Genomic DNA, 23,475 nt, shown 5'->3' with positions numbered 1-23,475 from the left:
ACATACATGAATCACATATTTGCTTCAAGCAACAGTTCCCCACCCAAAAACCATTACAACTCTAATTATTATCAAGGTTTTGACGTCATTTCGCAGTAATAAAGTTATTGAAAGGTGAACTCCTTTTGTACAACGATAATGTTTAAATTAAAAGTATCAAAATTGTTGATTGCTTTGAAACCCGCATTTAACCTTGTTGTTAGGCGTATGTAATATCATTGGTCACATGTTTAAATAATGTAGACTGAGAGTTGTTGTTGTGTCTATTAATAGTTTATTTATTTATTAAATAACCAACATGCATACCGGTCCTACCTACTAAAACATACATTGCAAGAACTCTCGATAGTACTGCTTTTAACTATAGCAAGAACTATCGATAGTATTGTTTCTAACTATTGCAAGAACTATCGATAGTATTGCGTATAAATATTGCAAGAACTATCGATAGTATTGCGTATAAATATTGCAATAACTATCGATAGTATTGCTTCTAACTATTGCAAGAACTATCGATAGTATTGCTTCTAACTATTGCAAGAACTATCGATAGTACTGCGTCTAACTATTGCAAGAACTATGGATAGTATTGGTTCTAACTATTGCAAGGATTATTATTATTGTCATTTTGGGGAATTTTAAATGGTGTTGTCTTGTTCTTGTGTGTGGTTTCCCATTATAGACGGCGATACGGCTCACCACCTATCATGTTGGTCTAACAGAAAGCTCGGTGAGGTGTGTTTACTTAGTACATCTTGCGATGGATGTACCTCTATACTCAGATGTACCCAATTGTGATTGTATCCCATCACATAAGATAACCATGTTACGACGTGTTGTAAATATTCAAGTTTGTGTGGATATTTGCCTCTAACTCTTAGACTATAAATAACTAGGTCAATTGACAGCCTGCAGGCAAGATTTATAGCCTGTGATTGGTCAGCGGCAGAACTAGATCGACCAATCACAATCGCTCACGCACTGACAAGTGTCAACTGTTCGAAACTTAAATCAATTACATACGTACGAGGTTTTTCTTAGAATTAATTATACTAGAATTGAGACTTACATACTTACATGGACGCCAATAAGTATACAGGGTGTTAGTGACATCGTAACCAAAACTGAGGGGGATGATTCAGACCATGATTCAGAGTTAATATCAAGTGAAATGTGGGTCCAGAGTTCGAATCCCTGTGGCGAAATATCACAAAAACAACTGTGTGATCTCTAGTTTGGTTAGGACATTACAATTCGTGCTTCGGAAGGCACGTTAAGTTGGTCCCGGTTACAACTTACTGATGTAAGTAGTCGTGACATGAGTTATGTCAGGGGCCTTTGGCGGCTCAATAGTAACCCTGACACCAAGGTTGATGAGGTTGGTAATCCACCTCTCAACCCACACGAGAGAAGAAGCATAATATAAACAGCCTATAGATTTTAAATTATGTTATTGTCTTGTTTTTGTATGTGGCGTCCTTTTATAATAAACTATTTCCATTCTATTCTACATACGTCCCACTGCTGGGTACAGGCCTCCCCTCAATCAACCGGAGGGAGTATGAAGCATACTTCACCGCACGCACATACACTCATACATATAACATACGTACGGTCACAAGCATTAATATGTATACACTTTGGTACCATGTCACATTAACTTTTTTGACAAATTGAACTGTGAGTCTTACTAAATGTCAAATATGTTAGTGCGACAGAGTCCTAAAGTAGGTACTTTATATTGCCCATGACTGTACATCAACTGTCTGAGAACTACCATTAGGCAGCTAAATTACTCAATTGTATAACAATATTTTATGTTTATTTTTTAAAAAAAGAACGTCTATGGCCCTGTGCCGAGGTATCTCTTGCAGCTTCTTTTCCCCGGCTATACAGGTTGTGAGAAGCTGCAGTAGTTTTAGGCGGATGAGACGTTCGTTATGTAAAAATTGACGATTCAAAGTGTAACTATGTTACCTACTGACAGTGCCGTAACTAGCCTTTTATGCGCCCGGTGCGGGCTTACACAACTGCGCCCTTGAAAAATGCTCCAACCAGGCTCTGACAATAAAGTGGACAAATGTGCATAAAAATAAATCTATCTATTTTTTGTTTACGAAGGTATAGGTACTTAGTAGATTTTTTTTAGGATAAAAATTGTTTATTTAAAAATATTTGCTCAAATACAGAAATGACACAAAGTACTCGATAGTAAAGACCCAAGGCTAAGGTAAACCGTAATCACAAAAAAAGGACAGCTACCTACTCAAAGATTTACTTTCCGCGCTTTTCTCATTGCGAAGTCCTTGATTACGTTGTCATACGACAGGAGCCGTGCTATGTCGCGTTCAATCGACAAAATCGCTAGGCCAGACAATCTTTCTTGGCCCATCGTCGAGCGCAGGTACGAGGGGAGGTCAAAAAGTTCGCGGAATGGAGGGGTTGGAGGGGGTTGGTTTGCTCGTACAGGTAGCCGCTAGTTGCACACCTCATTAACAGTATATGTACCAAGTTTGAAGCAAATCGGGTCATTAACGTTTGAACTATCGACCAGCAAACAAGTGAATCGGGAAGAACTCAGCGAATATGGAGAAAATTGAACACCGCGCCGTCATTAAGTTCCTCACCAAGCAAGGAAAATCCGCTCAGACGATTTTTCAAGAGCTGTTAGCAGTTTACGCGGACTCTGCCCCTGGTAAAACCATGGTTTACAAGTGGCATAGTCTTTTCAAGCAAGGAAGAGAGTCGATTGAAGATGACCCCCGCTCCGGACGGCCCATTGAGGCCACCACACCGGAAATCATCGAAAAAGTAGAGAAACTTGTATTAGAAGATACCCGCTTGAAGAAGAAGCAGCTTGCAGCAATGGTCGGTGTATCCGAAACAAGTATTTTAAATATCCTACATCAACATCTTGGGATGACTAAGGTCAGCGCAAGATGGGTTCCAAGAATGCTCATGCCACTTCAAAAAAGCGAGCGTGTCGAGTGTTCTCGCCAGTTTTTAGAGCTCTGTGGAGAGAATAAGGAAGAAGTTATGGCCCGGATTGTTACTGGAGATAAAACCTGGGTTCACCACTATGAACCTGAGTCGAAGCAAGAGTCGATGCAGTGGCATAAAAAAGGCACACCTCCTCCAAAGAAGTTTAAGGTGTCACAATCGGCCGGAAAGATCATGGCCACTATTTTTTGGGATACAGAAGGTATTTTGCTGATTGATTATAAAGATCGTGGTGTGACTATAACGGGACATTACTACGCTTCTTTACTGGATAGATTGAAAGAGGCTATCAAGGAAAAAAGAAGAGGAAAGCTGTCAAGAGGTGTGCTCCTTTTGCACGACAACGCACCCGTCCACACGTGCCATGTTGCGACGGCTGCCATTCACCGATGCGGGTTCGAAAAATTAAACCACCCGCCTTACAGTCCAGACTTGGCCCCCAGCGATTAATTATTTGTTCCCAAAAATGAAAAAGGAACTGCGTGGACGAAAATTTGGCGATGATGAAGAAGTCAAGTCTGCAATTTCGGCCTATTTTGACAGCAAAGAGAAATCTTTATTTTATGATGGAATAAACAAATTATTTGATAGATCCGGAAAATGTGTTAAGGTTAAGGGAGAATATATTGAAAAGGAAAAATAGTTTCGTGTTTAATTTCGACCCCCTTCCCCCTCATTCCGCGAACTTTTTGACCTCCCCTCGTACGTCTTTATTAATTTGAGCTTACTGAATGATCTCTCGCAGGAAGCTACAGTCACTGGCATCGTTAAAAATATCTTTATAGCGACTACTACATTGGGAAACATTTCCTTTAAATCGTTTAGTTTTGTAAGTCATCCTTTTCACTCTTGTCGAACGATGAATTTTCTATCTATCTCTCGCACGCTAGTGCGTCAGTAACGCCGCACGTAGTTCATGAATAAAATCAAAGATAAAGGGAGGACCAATGTATGTGGCTGACAGCAATGAAAGCGTGACGTGATCTATATGTACATCTCCTCAGCTAGATTGACAGATTTGCTTAGAACTTCTAAGTTAGAAGTGGCGCCCTCCAAATGAATATAGACAGAAATTGTCTCATAGTTAAGGTATAGGTACTTTTGTTTGTGTATGTAATATTGCGAGCAAGACAAGGTGGATTTATATTTGTCTGATGTGTCGTGACTCGTGACGTGACGCGTCAGAACTGTATCGGTTCCATACATAAGCCATCACAACACAACACGTGAACACGTCACATGTGAACGTTACCATCCTACTAATATTATAAACGCGAAAGTTTGTATGGATGGATGGATGGATGTTTGTTACTCTTTCACGCAAAAACTATTGAATGGATTTTAATGAAACTTTAAAATAATATAGCTTATACATCAGAATAACACATAGGCTACAATTTATAAACATATTGTTCGAAATACTAATCCTGCGCAGACGAAGTCGCGGGCACCAGCTAGTACTAAATGTATGAAACCGATACCGTTCTGACGCGTCACGTCACGACACATCAGACAAATATAAAACCACCTTTACAAGTGTTGTTGTTTCAAGATCGCTTGAAAAATGCCATATAGATATATAGATAGTACAGAGGGCGCGTCTACACCATATTCGCAATAAAACAAAATGTACCTACTAACTACCATGCATGAAACAAAACTAGATACTGGTCTGGTCATTTCTGCGCCCCTCCAGGGTCTGCGCCCTGTGCCTGGGCACCGCTGGCACCGCCCTAGTTACGGCACTGCCTACTGAATAAAGATATATTTGAATTTGAATTCATATTTTTCTGTTGAATCGTAAGTAAAGAAATCAGGACCCGGACATGGATCGACGATTTGCCTCATTCAGAGGTTATCGCTAGGGTCGCTTAAGTCTTTCAAACATAATTCTCTCAAACGACGCTTTGACCCGAGGTTCACAACCAACTGGGCTCACTCAGGCCTTTTGTCTTAAATGTTGTACCGGGTGAGAGTCCTCTGCGCTCCCATTTGCCCGGCCAATTAGTTAATGCTATTTGCGGCAAATCTGCAGTAAGTCACACATCTGAATGCCATCGAAACGACAAGAAGAAGAAGTCACACAACACACATACATGTAAATAGCCTAAATACGTCCCACTGCGGGGTACAGGCTCCCCTCGATCAACCGAAAGACCCCCCCCTATAAATCACATCCAAAAAAAAAGATCTTAATAGTATGTGTTGTCTGTCCAGAAAAAATATCATCAAGCATTAGACCAGGCCCAAATGAGTTTTAATTAAATATTTTTAGTTTTATCTTGATTATATTTCTGTACCCACAACATAGGGTCCCTGCAATGTAATTTATCCCATCCCAGAAAGGACAAGCCGTGATGATTTATGTTAAAACTATACTGTCCATCAATACTCCACAACTCAATCCGAGACTTATCACAGATTATAAAGATATCAGACTTTTATGTTCGACCCAGGTAGTTTCATAAATATATTTGATTTGATTTCCTTTCGAATTTCGTAATATCGTAAAATTGTGTTGATACTAATAATTACATTTCTATTTTCGATTTAAGTATTTACGAATGTTATAACATTATTTTACATAGGAATAAATTAATCATACTATCACTGTAAGTTACCCAAATAAAATAAAATAAAAAATAAACACAGGTTTCCGCCAAAAAGTTGCTCTACACAAAAAAAAAGTTCAGTTCATTGTAATACTATTCTTAAATAATAAATGAATGAAGACAAAAAAATAAACAAAAGAAATGGCTCTGGCCTTCGAAAACAATTTACTGAAGACAGAAAACTACATAATTCAAGAAATCACACGAAGAAAAACTTCATTTGACCAGGCTGTATGGCTATGTCCCTTTGCCTGCTCCTTCTCGGGGCAAATTTAACCAAAAAAAATATCTCTTTGGTTTAGGCTTTTTGGCGGGAACGGGAACGGGACAGTTGCTTTCTAAAAATATATACTTACGTATATATAATATATATTATAGTTGCTTTCTTCATTGGATAATCTAAATAATTTATACGAAGTGGTGTTTTGTGGTTAATGACCGCATTAAGTTAGTCGGAAGACATTCGTGAGTGTTATTATATCAGAGTATTCAATAAACAAAGTGTATCTGCCTATTTTCGCTTCGTGCCAAGAAGCCGCTTCATAACTCGAAAGTTTATGCGGACTTTTGAGTTAATTCGTTTGGGGTTCGGAGTAGGAGTCTACTCCGAGGGTGGGGGTTTAGGTTTCATCATCATCACCTTTCATCATTTCATTAATCATCAAGAAAAAAAATACGTAAGGCATGGCTGTATGGGCATAGTTCCCTTTGCCTTACCCTTCGGGGAAAACCAAAACAAAAAAAAATCTCTTTGGTTTATTCCAAAGAGAATTTAATTGACTACGTTTTTAGTCCACATACCGCCATCGCGCGCGTATCTTTTTAGATAGTGTCAAAAGTCTGTTAAAGCTAATAATATTGCCTAAAATACAATGGAAAGTGCATCAGCAGCTTCCAGAGTGCCCTGGGGTTACAAGACAACAGATACGGAATAAATACTGTGAGTAACTTTCCCTTAGTATTTATTTAACGCATTTTAGACGCGTGTCGTTATGTCTCGGATTCGATTTTTTTACAGAAGCAACTGCCGGTCTGACCTTCCAATCCGCGTAGGGAAAGCCATCGAGGGAAAGCCAGCACAATAAAGGTTAGTCTTATAAACGTATTATTCGGGAATATGGGTTTCCTCGCGACATATTTCTTCAGGTGATAATAAGATAAAAAATCACGAGATTGCAAACCAGGGAGATGTCTATTTTATTCGCCCGGGTTATTCATTCGTTTTAAAATTAACTTGTTGATCAATCAACCGTCCCTTTCCTTTTCGGTGGATAAGAAAATGACGGGTATAACTTAAAAGAAAATTAGGATGTGTCTGCAGAAATCGGGACCAATATGGTATTAGGCGAGACTCCAGTGAGTAAAATCTCTGACTCTGAATATAGTCGCGATCGTTAGCTCAGGTAGGTATGTAAAATAGATAACTTTAAGTCACTAAATTTGTCCATTCTGATATACCTAGTCTGTGCTTCGCTATTATTTCTTGTCTCTCTCGCACACACCGAAAAAGTTCAAATGAATAATGGATGATGCGCGCGCGCTATCGATCACCGCCCTAATGATCTATCGATCTATGATCTATAGATCAGTAGCGTGTTATGGTAATGTCATTGCAACCGTAACATTGTTTAGAGCAAACGACTTAAATATGAGCTTGTAGCTTAAAGGGCGATTCGTGATCACGTTCTGTGTGACGTGAGTTATAACATACAATCACGCCTGTATCCCCGAAGGGGTAAGGCAGAGGTATATAGTATTATATAACCACTCCTCGCCAGCCCATGTTACAATCCTAACTATTAATTGATATGCCTGATGGGCTCTGTGGTCCAGTGGTTGAGCGTTGGGTTCACAATTCTGATGTCCTAGGTTCGATTCTCGGTACACGTGTAACATAAAATCCTTTGTAAGACTGTCCCTTGGTTAGGACATTGCAGGTTTATTCGTAGTGAGGACAGAGCCCAACCTCATCAACCCTGATGTCAGGGTTACTATTGAGCCGCATATGGCCCTAACATGGCTCATGTACGACTACGTAATTACATAAAGTGATTAGTAGCGAGGACCGACTGCTTAACGTGCCTTCCGAAGCACGGATCATCTAACTTTAGGATAATTGTGTGATCAGCCGGTGATGTCCTAACTAAAACAGGGATCACAAAGTGGATTATAAAAATAAACTGTAAACTGAATTCGACTTGTTTGATCTTTATGTTTGAATCTTAATAATTTTAGAACCTACGCGCGCGCGCGTTTGTATTGTGTATGCTTGAAAATGTAGAATTTGGTGATACCTACTATTTTTATGCACTGTAATCTGCAATGTACCTAACCTGAATTCATGCAATAAACGTTTATTATTATTATTTGTATGTCGTTTCCATATCTCGGGACTATGGAGTCCCGGACTTTTGGAAGGCGTGCGTGGGGCCGAAGCCAATACGTAGAGGCCCCTTAAGACAATTTAATCTTATTATTATTAGAACGTTTGGACTATACTTTTCTCATTCTAAAAAAGAAGAGTCAAATATAATCTGGAGCGTTTCGACAGCTGTTGACCACATATATTCCCGGGAAAATTCCCAAAGTAGGAATGTTCCTGTTGTAAAAAAAACTCTTTAATAGTAAGGTCACTCTTATACTCTGATTCTATCTGCCTAAAAAGTAACTTTTGTGCTTTTTTCTGCCGGCAATATTTCCAAAGTGGGAAAATTCCCGAGAACGGCACATCACTGATTGTTATGTAACGTATTAAAGCAGGTTGGTTTATAATAACAATGAGAGTAAAAGTGGCGCGGTGACAATGCGCAGGTCTAGATCCGTTCCTCTAATGCGATTGTCGTGTCACTCACTCACAACACTAATGTACTATCAAGGTCTTGCGCATACATATATAAGTTCACGCTCATAATCCCTATCGGTGTATACAACATAATATAGCATCACGCCTGTACCCTCCAAGGTGTAGGCAGAGGTTTATAGTACTGTCACGAGTACTATTAGTATACAATTTAGTACCATGTCACATTAAGTTTTTTGACAAATTAAACCGTAAGTCGATATTCGTAGGACGATATAGTGACTAGGATTAAGAAGGGAATGTTAGGTTGCTTTGGACACGTAGAGCGGATGAAGGATAATAGAATTGCAAAAGCGGTATATAAAGCGAAAGTTGATGGTAGGGCTGGCAGAGGAAGACCGAGAAGGACTTACGATGACCAAAATGGAGATGTCCTTAGAAAAGGTTCAATACGATTTACTCTGAACCGGCGTGCGTGTATGAAGCGATTGATGAATGTGGAGGAAGCAAGAGAAGTGTGTCAGGATCGAAGCAAATGGAATTCTATAGTCTCTGCTTACCCCGGTGGGAAATAGGCGTGAGTTTATGTATGTATGTAAACCGTAAGTCTCATTAAATGTCAAATATGATAGTGCGATAGGGTTCTAAAGTGGGTACATGATATAGCATCACGCCAGTACCCTCCAAGGAGTAGGCAGAGGTTTATAGTACTGTCACGAGTACTAATATGTATAGTATACACTTTAGTACCATGTCACATTTAGTTTTTTGACAAATTAAACCGTAAGTCTCATTAAAAGTCAAATATGATAGTGCGATAGGGTTCTAAAGCGGGTACATGATATTACTCATGACTGTACAGTGTATACCCACTCCTTGCCAGCTATATTTTAATTTCCATGTAATAGGGGGTTAAGAAGGTACAAATCCTGAAACCACGTGGTATCAATTATCTACGAACGAAACATGAATTGAAACTCATAAAGTAGAATTCTTTTAAGGTTTATTTATTTATTATTTGATTATAATAATAAGCTTCGGCCTCACGCACGCTTTCCAAAAGTCCCGGACTCCATAGACCCGAGATATGGAAACGACATACATATAATAATAAGATTACGAAAGCAGTATATAAAGCGAAGGTTAGTAGGGCTGGTAGAGGAAGACCTAGAAGGACATACATTGACCAAATTGGAGATGTCATTAGAAAAGTTTCAGTGCGGTCTACTCTGAATCAGCGTGTATGAAACTGATGAATGTGGAAGCAAGAGAAATATGTCAGGATCAAAGCAAATGGAATTCCATAGTCTCTGCTTACCCTGGTGGGAAATACGCGTCAGTTTATGTATGTTGTTTGATTTTACATAAATTATCGTCGTTTGTAGCGTAAATAAATTAACATGTTATAGGCAAACACAATTGGACGAGTACAGATCTAGTATTTGAATAGGATATATATGTAAAAGTGTTATTGTCTGTTGGCAAACCTAATAAATAAATAAATAAAAATATATAAATAGAATTCAGTGGTTTAGAACCCGAATTGGCTCTAAACCACTCAAGTTAGCCTGTTTATATTTAAGCCAGTATGTTTTTTCATCTGTCAAATCTACAAATTAGTCCAAATTACTGCTCATCTTGACCTTAACGAAACAAATAAGTACTGTACAGATTTACATAAAGTAGTGATTCTCACTGTAATAGGGTCGAGGCACCAATTTCCGATTAGTGCGACCTTCACACCGGTTTGGGCTCAATATAAAAAATGTATATTATTATAATAGTTGTAAGAGGCGCACGCGAGTTGCAGCCTTCGATTGAAAGCTTATGACTTAGGTTGTAGGGCCGCGAAACTGGCGCATGGCGGGACCACAAACGACCGGGATTTTTGACGCGTTTTTCAGAACTACAAACGAACTAAGTTCAAAAAGGTTGGGAATAAGCGTACACATAAACATTAACTCGGGGTAAGCAGACTATGGAATTCCATTTCCTTCGATCCTAACACACTTCTCTCGCTTCCTCCACATCCATCAATTGTTTCATACACGCACGCCGGATCAGAGTAGATCTAAGCATCCACGAGTTGGGAATAATCGTCTGAGAACCAATATCAGACAATCAAATTACTGTATTACAATATTTTTTAAGAACGGCTAAATCTCTGTGCCAAGGTTTTTCTTGCAGCTACTTTTCCTCGTTTATACCGATTGAGAAGCTGCAGTAGTTTTAAGCGGATGAGATTTTTTTTTAGTTTTGAACTAAAAAATACATGGGAGATGGGTTTGCACTTAGCCCCAGACTTGTCCGAAGGCATTAATGACGCCAAAGATGGAGCGACCTCGCCCAGAAGGTGCCTGTTCACTCTGGCCTTGAAAGCACTCAGTTTATACGCATTCGGAAATACAGAAGACGGCAGAGAATTTCACTCTAGCAGTGCGCATAATGAAGGTCGAAGCGAAGCGCTTTGTACGAATAGTTGGGATATCCACCAAATATGCCGATTTTTAACCGATTGCATAAAAGAAGATGTGTTCTAAAGATGTTCTGATTCACTCACATTCAGCTGCTATCTTTCCGGGCATGTCGTAAAACCGACTGAGAGATTGCTTTTTCTATTATGAATTGATTGAGCATTGATGACCATAGGGTGTCATTACCTGCATTGCATGCCGTAGGGATGAGATATATATTTATGTAAATATATATATATAATCCGCTGTTCTCAAGGCCCGACACCTACGTTTGCGGCGGATGTGCAAAATACTTTTATGACGTTGAACTTAATTGTTAATTGTTCAACTTTTAAGCGGACACCTTGAACTTTTAGAAAGCGACTTATTTTGACTACTCCGCTTATATCGTGAGCATTATATTGATTAGTTTATAATATGCCGTCTCTATTTAATTCCTTCAATGTTACATGATGGATGGAGTATCTAACACGTATTGGCCTTGTTAGGATTTCATGCTTTTAATGAGCTACTTAATGGCGATCGGACGACCTCCGTGGTCTAGTGGTTGAGCATTGGGCTCACGATCCGGTGGTCCCGGGTTCGAATCCCGGTGGGGACATATCACAAAAATCACTTTGTGATCCCCAGTTTGGTTAGGACATTACAGACTGATCACCTGATTGTCCAAAAAGTAAGATGATCCGTGCTTCGGAAGGCACGTTAAGCCGTTGGTCCCGGTTAATACTTACTGATGTAAGTAAGTAGTCGTTACATAAGCCATGTCAGGGGCCTTTGGCGGCTGAATAATAACCCTGACACAAGGTTGATGGGGTTGGTAATTCACCTCACAACCCACACGATAGAAGAAGAATGATGATCGAAAAGAAAGAAAAGAAAGATCGTGATTTTTAAGTGGAGATAGTTGAAGGGATGAAGAGTGATATAGCCTACATTTTGTCTCTTTCTTCCCCCCCCCCCCCCTAAAATGTGAGGTGGAAGTTTGTATGCAGCATTTCGCAATTTTCAAGGTCTTAAATTTTGAGCCCTCAGCGTCATTAGTCAGTAGTTAATGCCAAATCTACAATATATCACGTCAAAAATAACCACGATGGTAAAGTTTTAAACGAAGGATGGGCTATCTACTCTATTAGGAATATAGGCGTGAGCATACAAGAATATGTGTGTGTGTCTCCTAAAAGCTTTGAAATGAGCTTAGACAGTGATGCCAAACCCATCATAGTGTGATTGATTGATTGATAGGATCTTGTTAATAAGGCCTTAGGCCAACTTAGGCTTGCAATTTCACCACCAAGTTAGATTATGGGTGGTATTTGTTTTTATTATTTATTTCATTTCAAGATAACATAGATCCAATTGGTTATTAACATAGAATAAAACTTAAAAGATAATGTTAGTCGCGTTGATCGTAGAAAAACCATCATAAAATTTCATTTCTTTTTACAAGTATTTTGGCCCAGTGCCTCATAATTGGGGAGTATTAATAAACTAATCTCAGCTTTGAAACTGCTCTCAAGATCATGTCAATGTGACAGTTCTTATATAAAAACAGAGACTTGAGCATGATCTTGAGCTGAGATTAGTTTATTAATACCACCCTAAGTACAATGTTGTCAGACAGACAGACAGATACGTATTTAAGTTTATATGTAAGTAATACAAACTGTTAAATTATATGTCCAGTGGGATTGAAAACGACCTTCACCATACTACCTTTTAATTTAGTTAGTGAATGAAAACATTGTGAAGAAACCCACATTCCCAAGAAATGTATTTCGGAGGTATGTGACCTAACCTATATTGGGCTGGTTTTCCCTTCGCGGGCTGGAAGGTCAGAGCAGTCGCTCCTGTAAAAAACCGGATCTGTCAAATCTTCAAAAACGGAATAACGCTAGGGAGATCATGATGATAATTTTAGTTCAAAAGCATGTTAAAATAACTATTATTGTAATTATAATACATATTAATTTAATCTAAATGTTGTATTGACTAACACACTTCCTGTTTTGACTATCAATATCCGTTAGTCGCGTCATCGTTGTAAATCATAATCATATTTTTATTGCCACCTTAAACGATAAATGCTAATTTGAATATTGATAGAATCGTCAAAATTAGAACACAAGTTGTCTGATTTCGGAAAAATATTTCGGAGAAACGACGGGTGGAGTTCACTAGTAACAAAGATATTTAACAGGGATATAAATGCCTATAGTAATACATACTTAAGTATTATAAATAACTGCGTTATATATCCGCTTTAACAAGTTTCATTAACTGGTAAGTAAAGGCATAAGTCATCATTCATCATTAGCAGCCCATTAACGTCCCCACTGCTGGGGCACAGGCCTTCCCTATGGATAGATAGGGAGATCGGGCCTTAAACCATCACGCGGGCCCAGTGCGGATTGGTGGTTATTAACGACTGTTAATGCAGCCGGGACCAACGGCTTAACGTGCCTTCCGAAGCACGGAGGAGCTCGAGATGAAAACTTTTTTTTTGTGGTCACCCATCCTATGACCGGTCTTTGCGAAAGTTGCTTAACTTCAACAATCGCAGATCGAGCGCGTTTACCGCTGCGCCACCGAGCTCCTCAAGGCATAAGTAGGTAAGTAAATGTATTTTATTATGAATGTAATAACTATTATTTTATAAATAAGCGTAAATTCATGGGTACGTTCTGCGAAAATGTTTTACTTAAAAAAATACATTATTATTATCCACATTCTTTTTTTAAATCACCTATACATGTAGGGTAACATCTAAAATTAAAAACGAAGGAATTATAATTACTTTAGATATTAAAGAATCACTCACCTCATCCTGGAAAGTGCGATGCAGGCTATCCTTATTATATCTCTGATCACCTTGCTTCAAGATGGCGGAACACTGCTTCAGTAGAGACACTCTCATTCTCTCTCGAGCACTCTCTTCCTCCATAAACGACATTCTCGGCCCATTTCTTGGCACACCAAGTAGATCATTTCCAATTTCAGCCAATCCGCCATTTTTACTTGGCGCCAATTTTGTTTCTGAACTGTCAGTTTTCCCGCCTTCTGAACTGTCAATGCTTATGACAATATTTTTAGGTGTTTTATCGTCAACGTTTTTGATATAGGGTATTTGGTCGAGACGGTTCTTTTCGCTTTCCGATAATATAGATTCTTCATCGACTTTGTTTGATATTTCGGATGCTTTTTCATTGATTTTTTGTGAGTTTTGAAAATCTTTTTCTAGGTCCACTTTCTCTTTTGGCTCCGCATTGTTTTGTAGTTTTACATGTCCGTTTTCTGTCGCCATTTTTGGTTTTTAATAGTCTAACATATTATTAGTTCACATAATATCCGTTTTACGATTTCCTATAGTAACATTCGGCATATAAAATCCGGATCAAAGATTAAGAAGGTATTTAGTTGATGTTAAAACCGGAATTTGGTTTTAAGTATTGGGTATGAATCAGAAGATTTATATTATTTTATCAATGCCAAGTTTCTCTTTAGATACTCATAAAAACCTATTAAAAAAAACCCAATTGTAAAGGGAAGTATGCTTCCGCATATATTTTGTGGCATGTACGGTCACGAGCACTAATAAGTATACACTTTGAAACCATGTCATATTAACTTTTTTGACAAATTGAACTGTAAGACTCACTAAATGACAAATATGTTAGTGCGATAGAGTCCTAAAGTGGGTACATGATATTGCTCATGACTCATGACTGTACACTAGGTATATTACGTATAAATAATAAAAAAAAAATAAAAAAAAAAAACGTGGGAAGATAGAAATGATTATATTTTCGTCGAAGTGGGATATAGAATAAAAAAGAGTCATTTAAATTATCTTGACTCCTTTTATATTAAAAAAAAAACAAATTCCCCTTACATTCTGACGACAATTCAATAATAGACAACCACCTTATATTTTTAAAACTTCCTTCCATCCGATTTTTTTTAAAGAGTACAACCACTTCACACAAACATATTGAGCTTATTCCACAACTTAACTAGGTATTCTGACTGATATGTGTAACAATAACGGTGTACATACCACTCGCAATCAATTCATTTATTAACCAGACTAAATCAATACCATAACTCATACCATAAACAACCAGATTGCCATTCAATTATCCTTTCATAGTATTATCTCTTACTTTCTACTCACTTTCCTACAGCTCGGCCATTCTGCGTTCAATCTCAAATTAGACTTCCATCTCTAACTCACTTTCATCCTTAACTACAAAAAATTATCATGTTACTATTACACCCCCACCGCCTCCGTGGTCCAGTGGTTGAGCGTTGGGCTCACGATCCGAAGGTCCTGGGTTCGAATCCCAGTGGGGACATAACACAAAAATCACTTTGTGATCCACAGTTTGGTTAGGACATTACAGGCTGATCACCTGATTGTCCAAAAAGTAAGATGATCTGTGCTTCGGAAGGCACGTTAAGCCATTGGTCCCGGTTACTACTTACTGATGTAAGTAAGTAGTCGTTACATGAACCATGTCAGGGGCCTTTGGCGGCTCAATAATAACACTGACACCAAGGTTGATGAGGTTGGTAATACACCTTATAACCCACACGATAGAAGAAGAGTATATACACTGGTCAGCAAATAAACCGGGCCACCCGCTCCCGTAGCACTCTAATCCGATTTCCAAAAAAAGTATAAAACTTACAACGGTTTAAGTTATACCTAAAGAAAGTGCATTTTATGTTAATTATAATGACTTAAAATTTATTCTAAACTACCATCAATTCACATTGAAATTAAACAACAAACACAATACTAACGATTTACCCTCTTTTGCCTAGAGTTTTCGATTTCCGTTTCTTTTTCTTCAATGAGGGTAGTCGGATATTTTTCATAATTTCTTTAGTTATCTTTCATCACTTGCTCCTAACGCGTGTATTTTTGCTACTTTCTTCATTCAATGATGAATACGACACCTCAGGAAGCCGTTCAAGTTGTTGCATTACTTCAAGCAGGCGTTTCGCAACGTGAAGTCGCTCGGAGACTTCGAATCAGCAGATCTTCGGTACAACGGGTTTACAGACGATACCTAGAGACTGGAGCATTCGACCGCCGACCAGGTACTGGCCGACCTAGAGCTACATCAGCAGCAGATGATCGTTATATCCAACTTACTGTTTTGCGAAATCGCCGCCTTAATGCTGTTCAAGTCCAACGAAGCCTGCGTGACGAACGCCAAGTGGTCATAAGTTCAGATACTGTCAGAAGGAGACTTGCTGAACGAAAACTAACTCCAAAAAGAGCAGCAACAGGCCCAAAATTGACGGTAGCCCACCGTCGAGCACGACTTCAATTCGCTCGAGAGCATAGAGATTGGACATTAGAGCAGTGGGGCAATGTACTCTTCACTGATGAGACCAGGGTCAGCCTACATGGAAGTGACCGACGCCAGAGGGTATATCGTCGCCCAGGAGAACGTTACTCTCAGTGTTGTATTGAAGAAACAGTTGCTTATGGAGGGGGATCTGTAATGGTCTGGGGCGGCATCTCATTAACCGCACGTACCGCGTTAGTTTTCGTCGAACCGACGGGCGGTACACGAGGATTGACTTCTCATCGATACATTACTGAAATCCTTGCCGATCATGTGATAACTTACGCTGGATTTATCGGGCAGGATATGCAACTGATGCATGATAATGCACCACCTCATGTTGCACAAGTGGTGACCCAGTACCTGCGTGACGTCGGCATTCGTACGATGGACTGGCCAGCTCGAAGTCCGGACCTTAATCCGATAGAACACTTATGGGATGAGCTAAAACGTCAAGTTCGGGCCCGATCACCTGTTCCAGCAAACCTTCAGAAGCTGCGAATCGCTGTTGAAGAAGAGTGGAATGCAATTCCTCAAGATTTTATCGTCAGGCTCGTGAGGTCGATGAATACGAGAATGCTGGCAGTTATCCGAGCAAGGGGAGGGAATACCGAATACTAATCAAAAACTTTTTTAAGCCTTGCGTTTCATTTTTTGCTTTATTTTTGTTTTTTGTTTTTCCGTTTACCAATGATTAAACAGTCCGGCAAATGAGTCTTTATTGTAATTGCTTAATAAACACTTAATAAAAACGATAAATTTCAATAAATTTTCAATCATTTTAATCGCCACAAAATGCACTTTCTTTAGGTATAACTTAAACCGTTGTAAGTTTTATACTTTTTTTGGAAATCGAATTAGAGTGCTACGGGAGCGGGTGGCCCGGTTTATTTGCTGACCAGTGTATATACTCAGAAGAACTGAAATTGTTTATAAGGAACCACCATTTTACATCACCGTGTAATAAACAGCAAGGCAAGCAAGAAGCCTGCTGCCTGGGGGGCGGAAGGCAAGAAGGAAACCACTGCCCTGTTTTTCCCTAAAAAAGTAGCATGGAAAATGCTGCACTGACAAGAGCGTGGCTCTTAAATTGATGATGATGATGTAATAAACAGCATCGGACCAGTGCGAAAAGAGAAAAAGAAAGTAATAGAGTAGTGTAGTAATGTACATATATACGTATAGTATAAAATCATATTAAGTACCTCATTTTATAAAGAATAAAAATAATTCAATCACGATTTCATTGACATTAAAATTAGTTTTAATGAAAAGCAATCAATCTTAAAATAAGTCTGACTGGACTTAATGAGAAGCATTTGATTTTAGTTTGATGTATGTAATCAAAATAATTATTTAACTCGCTAATCATTAATATTTGTGGGTGTTGTATACGTGTTACTTAACTGGGGATTAAGTTAGAACCTTGGTTTAGGGAAATTGGTTCCGCATAGAAAATAAATATATACATAACATAAACAGCCCATATACATACTACTGGGCACAGGCCTGACCTCAATCAACCGAAAGGGGTATGGAGCATACTCCACCAGGCTGCTCCACTACGAATCGGTGGCGGTGTATTTTTTTTACGGAAAAATAAATATTTAATGCAAAACTATCGTAGAGAAGAAATCTGTACTCTCTACCTACATTTGAAAGAAACGGATCTCTCACATTTGAAAGAACGGTTATCTCATTTAATTAGTTATTTTATAAGCTTTTACAAAAAAAAAATCTAAAGCTGTGTTGTGGAGAAAAAAAGCTTTCATACTTTTGATGGATATTTTATTAAAACTCGCTAACGCGTTGATGTCTAACGTATTAGTCAACTAGTATAGTTGAGGAGCTCGGTGGCGCAGCGGTAAAAGCGCTCGGTCTGCGATTGTTGAAGTTAAGCAACTTTCGCAAAGGCCGGTCATAGGATGGGTGACCACAAAAAAAAAGTTTTCATCTCGAGCTCCTCCGTGCTTCGGAAGGCACGTTGAGCCGTTGGTCCCGGCTGCATTAGCAGTCGTTAATAACCATCAATCCGCACTGGGCCCGCGTGATGGTTTGAGGCCCGATCTCCCTATCTATCCATAGGGAAGGCCCGTGCCCCAGCAGTGGGGACGTTAATCATGGGCTGGTGATGATGATAATGATTAAAAAAAATGATCCCATATGAGTTCCTAGTTTCCTTCCGAAGTTTGGAAACCTAATTATAAGGGATTTCATTTGACTTGTATCTCTGTTCATCCCATTAGGGATTAGGGACGTAATATATGAATATAAGATCGATAAGGAACAGCATTTTTTTTTGACGTGCCTTATTGTAGATTTGCCGCAGATGGCATTAACTACTTGGCCGGACAAATGGGGAGCGCTGAAGGCTCTCACCCGGTACAACGTTTAAGACAACAGGCCTGAGGGTGCCCAGTTGGGCGCGAACCTCGGCTCAGGGCGTCGTCTGAGAGGAAAAATATTTGAAAGAATTAATCGACCCTAGTGGGTCGATAGCGATAAGCGCTGAATGAGGGAAATCGTCGACCACGCCGGCGGGGTCGGTATCGGGGTCCTGAAGTGTTTGGTGTCGCGAGCTGATTGGCTGCCTCTATGGCAGTACTTATTATCTTAAGTGCAGTTTTCACTGACACAGTTGACTCGACCGTTATAGACGGCGATACGGCTCACCACCCATCACGTTGGTCTAACAGAAAGCTCGGTAAAGTATGGGTACTCAGTTCATCTTGCGATGGACTAGTCCAATTGGGATTTACGAGCTTATGATTTATGCTATATTGGGATATTTTATAATTATATGTATGGGTTTACTAAATTACAACGGATCCCTAAACAGACAATTCCGATAAATGTTTATTCACTTAATGTCTATAAATTATTTTGAATAAATGAGTAGTGAAAGTTGATACAATCTAACCTGTTGCGAACCTCCCGTTTGTCCATTGGGTTTTAGTTTGAGGAACTAGCTTTCATTACCATACGTTTTACATTTATATGTATATAGAAACTCACGTTCATAAACCCTATCAGGGTAAGCAGAGTTTTTGTTTTACCTTCGATGGGTTTGTTCTTGGACCCAGACAAATACTTTTACCCACGTTCATCCCTGGTTTATTTTTTATTTGTAATAGAGGTAAAGTCTAGAGCCTAAGTCGGGAATGGAACCCGTGACACTAAGATTAAGTCACGCGGTCTCCAAACAATTATTTATCGCAAAAAAATAGGTTAATTAAGCAATAGAGTAATAACCGTACCGGGAGTTCAGGTTAGGTAAAGCGGACTCCATGAAGAAACGGGATAAGGCCAGATTTGTAAATAAATAAATAAATAAATTTCCAATGACGCGGAGATGAGCGGAGAAGAGCGGAGATGTGCGGATTTGACCAATCACAGCGTTCGAGAGAGCGAAAAACGAAGACGCTCTGTCGCTGTCTCCCTCACGGTGATTGGCCGATTCCTGCACATCCCCGCTCTTCTCCGCTCCGCTCCGCACAGCTCCGCGTCAATGGAAACGCAGCCTAAGATGAGACAATTGAGACTAGAAATTAAAATAATTGCGTATAGAAACTCACGCCGGTATTCCATATTAGGGTAGACAGAGCAACCAACTTTCAAATAGCAACAACGAAATAACAAATACCTACAATTTGAAATTAATGAGTGCTTTTCTGGTTTTTTTTTGTTCTAAATCCGGTTCGAGATTATTGTATAATATTCAAATCAGTTACGAATTTATATCATACGTTTTATTTTATATATTAGCATATTTTTCTCATAATACTACAGTGGCCAGGTTTGAAAGGACTAAACTGGATTCAAATCACAAAATCAAATCAAAAATATCTTTATAAGTACATTGAGTTATACCTAGGACAACATAGCATCAGGCCTGTATCCCCAATAGGGTAGGCAGCGATGTAAAGTATGTACATCCACTCCTCGCTGCTCAGATCTTGTGTGGAGTGTAGGATAGTTGGTGAGAAGTCGAGGGTTCTACTTCTAAGTGCAAACACCAGTTTGTTCCTTGTCACCATTTATTTATATTTTATACAATTGTTACACTTTCCCGGGAGGCGTCGGCCATTCAAGTCGGTATAATATTGCCATATAAAAATATTCGTAATTATATAATATTTCTATAAGTACTTGTTTTGCCAGCAACACTCGCCAGCTGTGTTTAGTCACTTTGAATTGACATTTTTTTTTGTAATTTTTTCATAGTTTTTGTTTTCGTAATGTAAATATAATTGTTTATCGAACGTCTTATCCGCCTAAAACTACTGCTTCTCTCTGTATACCCGGGGAAAAGTAGCTGCAAGAAAATCCTCGGCACAACCTAGACGTTCTTCTTAATGGTTTCACACTTTAACAACATTTTGCTGTCGATAAAATCGTCATCATTATCTTAAGAGCGCACTTATCGATAGTCATCGAAAATACTATTATCCTCTCGCCCTTATACCACTCTAACAGTGGTATTAATAAACGAATCTCAGCTAAGACTGCCCTCAAGATTATGCTCAAGTCTCTGTTTTTATAAGAGAACTGTCACATTGACATGATCTTGAGGGCAGTCTCGAAGCTGAGATTAGTTTATTAATACAACCCTAAGTGTTGTCGGCACAACCTCTTATGCGTGCTTTGCGTCTTCTCTCGAATCGACATCACAATGTGTTGTGTTCGCTGATAGATGGTGGAGCGTATGGAGAGAGCGTTTGGCTTTTTGCGAGAAGGTTTACTAATGATTTACTGTTTTGTTTTTTCTATTTTTATTTTTGTGTGATAGTTTACTTTTTAATTTTATAATTCTATTTTTTTTGTGTTTTTCATGTTATTTACTTATTTTTTTTATTCATTGTTTATTTTTCTTGTATTAGTTTTTATATTGCTTTCTCGTCATACGGCGCAATGGGTTACACATAAACTTCTATCACCCTAAGGTTGCCTGGCAGAAGCTTTCCTTCTGTGATGTTTTTAATAAATTCGTCATGTCTTATTAAGTGTCCAATCATCTTGCTTCTTCTGTCCTCAATAACTCTCAATATTTGCATCTTTTCCCTTACTCTTACTAGCACTTCCTCATTTGTAACCCTTTCTGTCCAACTTATTCTTTCCATCCTCCTCCAACACCACATTTCAAAGGCCTCGACTCTCTCTCTGTCTTTCTGAGTCAGCGTCCACGTATTAAACATAAAATGATTGAATTTAATTCACCGTCGGAACTTTAAATTAATCGTTTCAAATAATCTCATTGCAGTCGATATTTAGTTTTAAATGACTGTTCTAACTCAACGTCAGTTTAAATACGATATAATTAAATTAAACGACGACCCAATGGCTCAGTAGTTTATGTCCCAATGTTGTTTAAATTGATCTAGGTTCTATTCTCGACGAATTATAGCAAATACATAAATAAACTTTATATTTTTGATCTTCAATGATAAATTAAAACATATATTATTTTCTCTTATGATACTTGGTGTATGCGTAAGATCACGCTTATTTCCCATTGGGGTAGGCAGTTTTGTAATTGGCGTATGGTAATGATATTCGATCTAAGGTGTGTATGTTTTAAGGGTCTGCCTAACCCTAAAATAGTAATGGGCGTGTTATGTTTCTAGCATTTTTTTTAATATAAGTCGCCTTATACGAGCGTACAATAAGTAGGTCAACGACCTCCGTGGTCCAGTGGTTGAGCGTTGGGCTCACGATCCGGAGGTCCCGGGTTCGATTCCCGGTGGGGACATATCACAAAAACTACATTGTGGTCCCTAGTTTGGTTAGGACATTACTGGCTGATCACCAGATTGGAAGAAAATAAGATGATCCGTGCTTCGGAAAGCACGTTAAGCCGTTGATCCCGGTTACTACTTACTGATGTAAGTAAGAGTCGTTACATGAGTCATGTCAGGGGCCTTTGGCGGCTCAAAAGTAACCCTGACGCCAGGGTTGATGAGATTGGTACTTCACCTTACAACCCACACGATAGAAAAAGAAGAAAAGTAGGTGTATTATATTGATTGAGTTTCGTTTCCTACCGGGGTAAGCAGAGACCATGAAATTCCATTAATTTCGATCCTGACACGACTTTTGCTTCCTTCACATTCATCAATCGTTTCATACACGCACGTTCAGAGTACCTAGGTCGTAGTAAACCTTTTCTGAGGACATCTGCAATTCTGCTTACCCTGGTGGGAAGTAGAAGTGAGTTTATGTATGTGGGAGTTTTGTGTCATAATAGTGTCGTCAATTTTCTATTTATTTAAATTTCTTTGATCCGAATTGTAATGTGCGCATAATGTTTGTCATCGTGTTTAGTATTCACTTTCTTGGAAACCACTTACACTTTCATTCACATAAAAAATACGATTTTTTTTTAATTTTTTGTTCCCACTTTGTACTTCAGCTCTGTAAGAAACTAATTTTTAATTTCACTTTCTTTCTAATAAAAATCACTTTTTGTTAAACAAAACAATCACTGTCAATTTCTTATTTCCAAATTTAAATTATATTTCTTTTTATTTTATTTTTAAAACTTGATTCACACAGTTTTTTGAGAAGAAAATGTTGATTCACACCGATTTTTTTTCTCTGTCACGTATTGTTGTGTGGATGGTACCGCGATGCGTTTGCGCACACAAGCGGCCGTCGTCGCCTTGCTCTGAACACTAGACAGTTAGACCGCGCCACATGGAGCGTTTTGACAACTTACTCTATTGAATCTCCACTTCTATACTTATGGATTTTTTTATTTTTATCTTAAGATTTAAGTACTTCTTTTTTCTTTTTCGGCAATGGGACGTACAATAGACTAATAAGTATTACAAGTATTTAAAAAAAAAAGAACCTGAAACTTTTGAATTTAAATTCAAGTTCTGATCATAATAATTGATATGAGGTATAAAATAAGTGTTAAACTAGTGCCTACACTTCAATCTTTCGCTCTTCACCTACCCCAATGAGAATTAGGCATGATAATGTATATTAACGGCCTTCGTGGTCCAGTGGTTGAGCGTTGTGCTCACGATCCGGAGGGCCCAGTTTCGAATCCCGGTGGGGACATATCACAAAAATCACTTTGTGATCCCTAGTTTGGTTCGGACATTACAGGCTGACAGATTGTCCAAAAGTAAGATGATCCGTGCTTCGGAAGGCACGTTAAACCGTTGGTCCCGGTCACTACTTACTGATGTTAGTAAGTAGTCGTTACCTGAGCCATGTCAGGGGCC

At 38.8% G+C, this 23,475-nt stretch overlaps 1 protein-coding gene across 1 annotated transcript in view; it reads right to left on the bottom strand.

Annotated features, from left to right (window-relative positions):
* Positions 1-22,779, bottom strand: part of LOC126377324 (NADPH oxidase 5) — a 96,334-nt gene extending 73,555 nt beyond the window's left edge. Inside the window, exons 1-2 of the mRNA XM_050025001.1 lie at positions 22,591-22,779; positions 13,705-14,246 (exon numbers count right to left, since the gene is read on the bottom strand). Of these exons, the coding sequence (XP_049880958.1) occupies positions 13,705-14,187 (483 nt within the window). The 5' untranslated portion in view covers positions 14,188-14,246; positions 22,591-22,779. The remainder of the gene's footprint in view (positions 1-13,704; positions 14,247-22,590) is intronic.
* Positions 22,780-23,475: the final 696 nt, after the last annotated feature.

This window comes from Pectinophora gossypiella, chromosome 23 (assembly GCF_024362695.1).
Source record: "Pectinophora gossypiella chromosome 23, ilPecGoss1.1, whole genome shotgun sequence".
NCBI lineage: Eukaryota > Metazoa > Arthropoda > Insecta > Lepidoptera > Gelechiidae > Pectinophora > Pectinophora gossypiella.
Note: the sequence above shows the minus strand (reverse complement) of the source record. Positions and strands in the feature narration are given on the sequence as shown.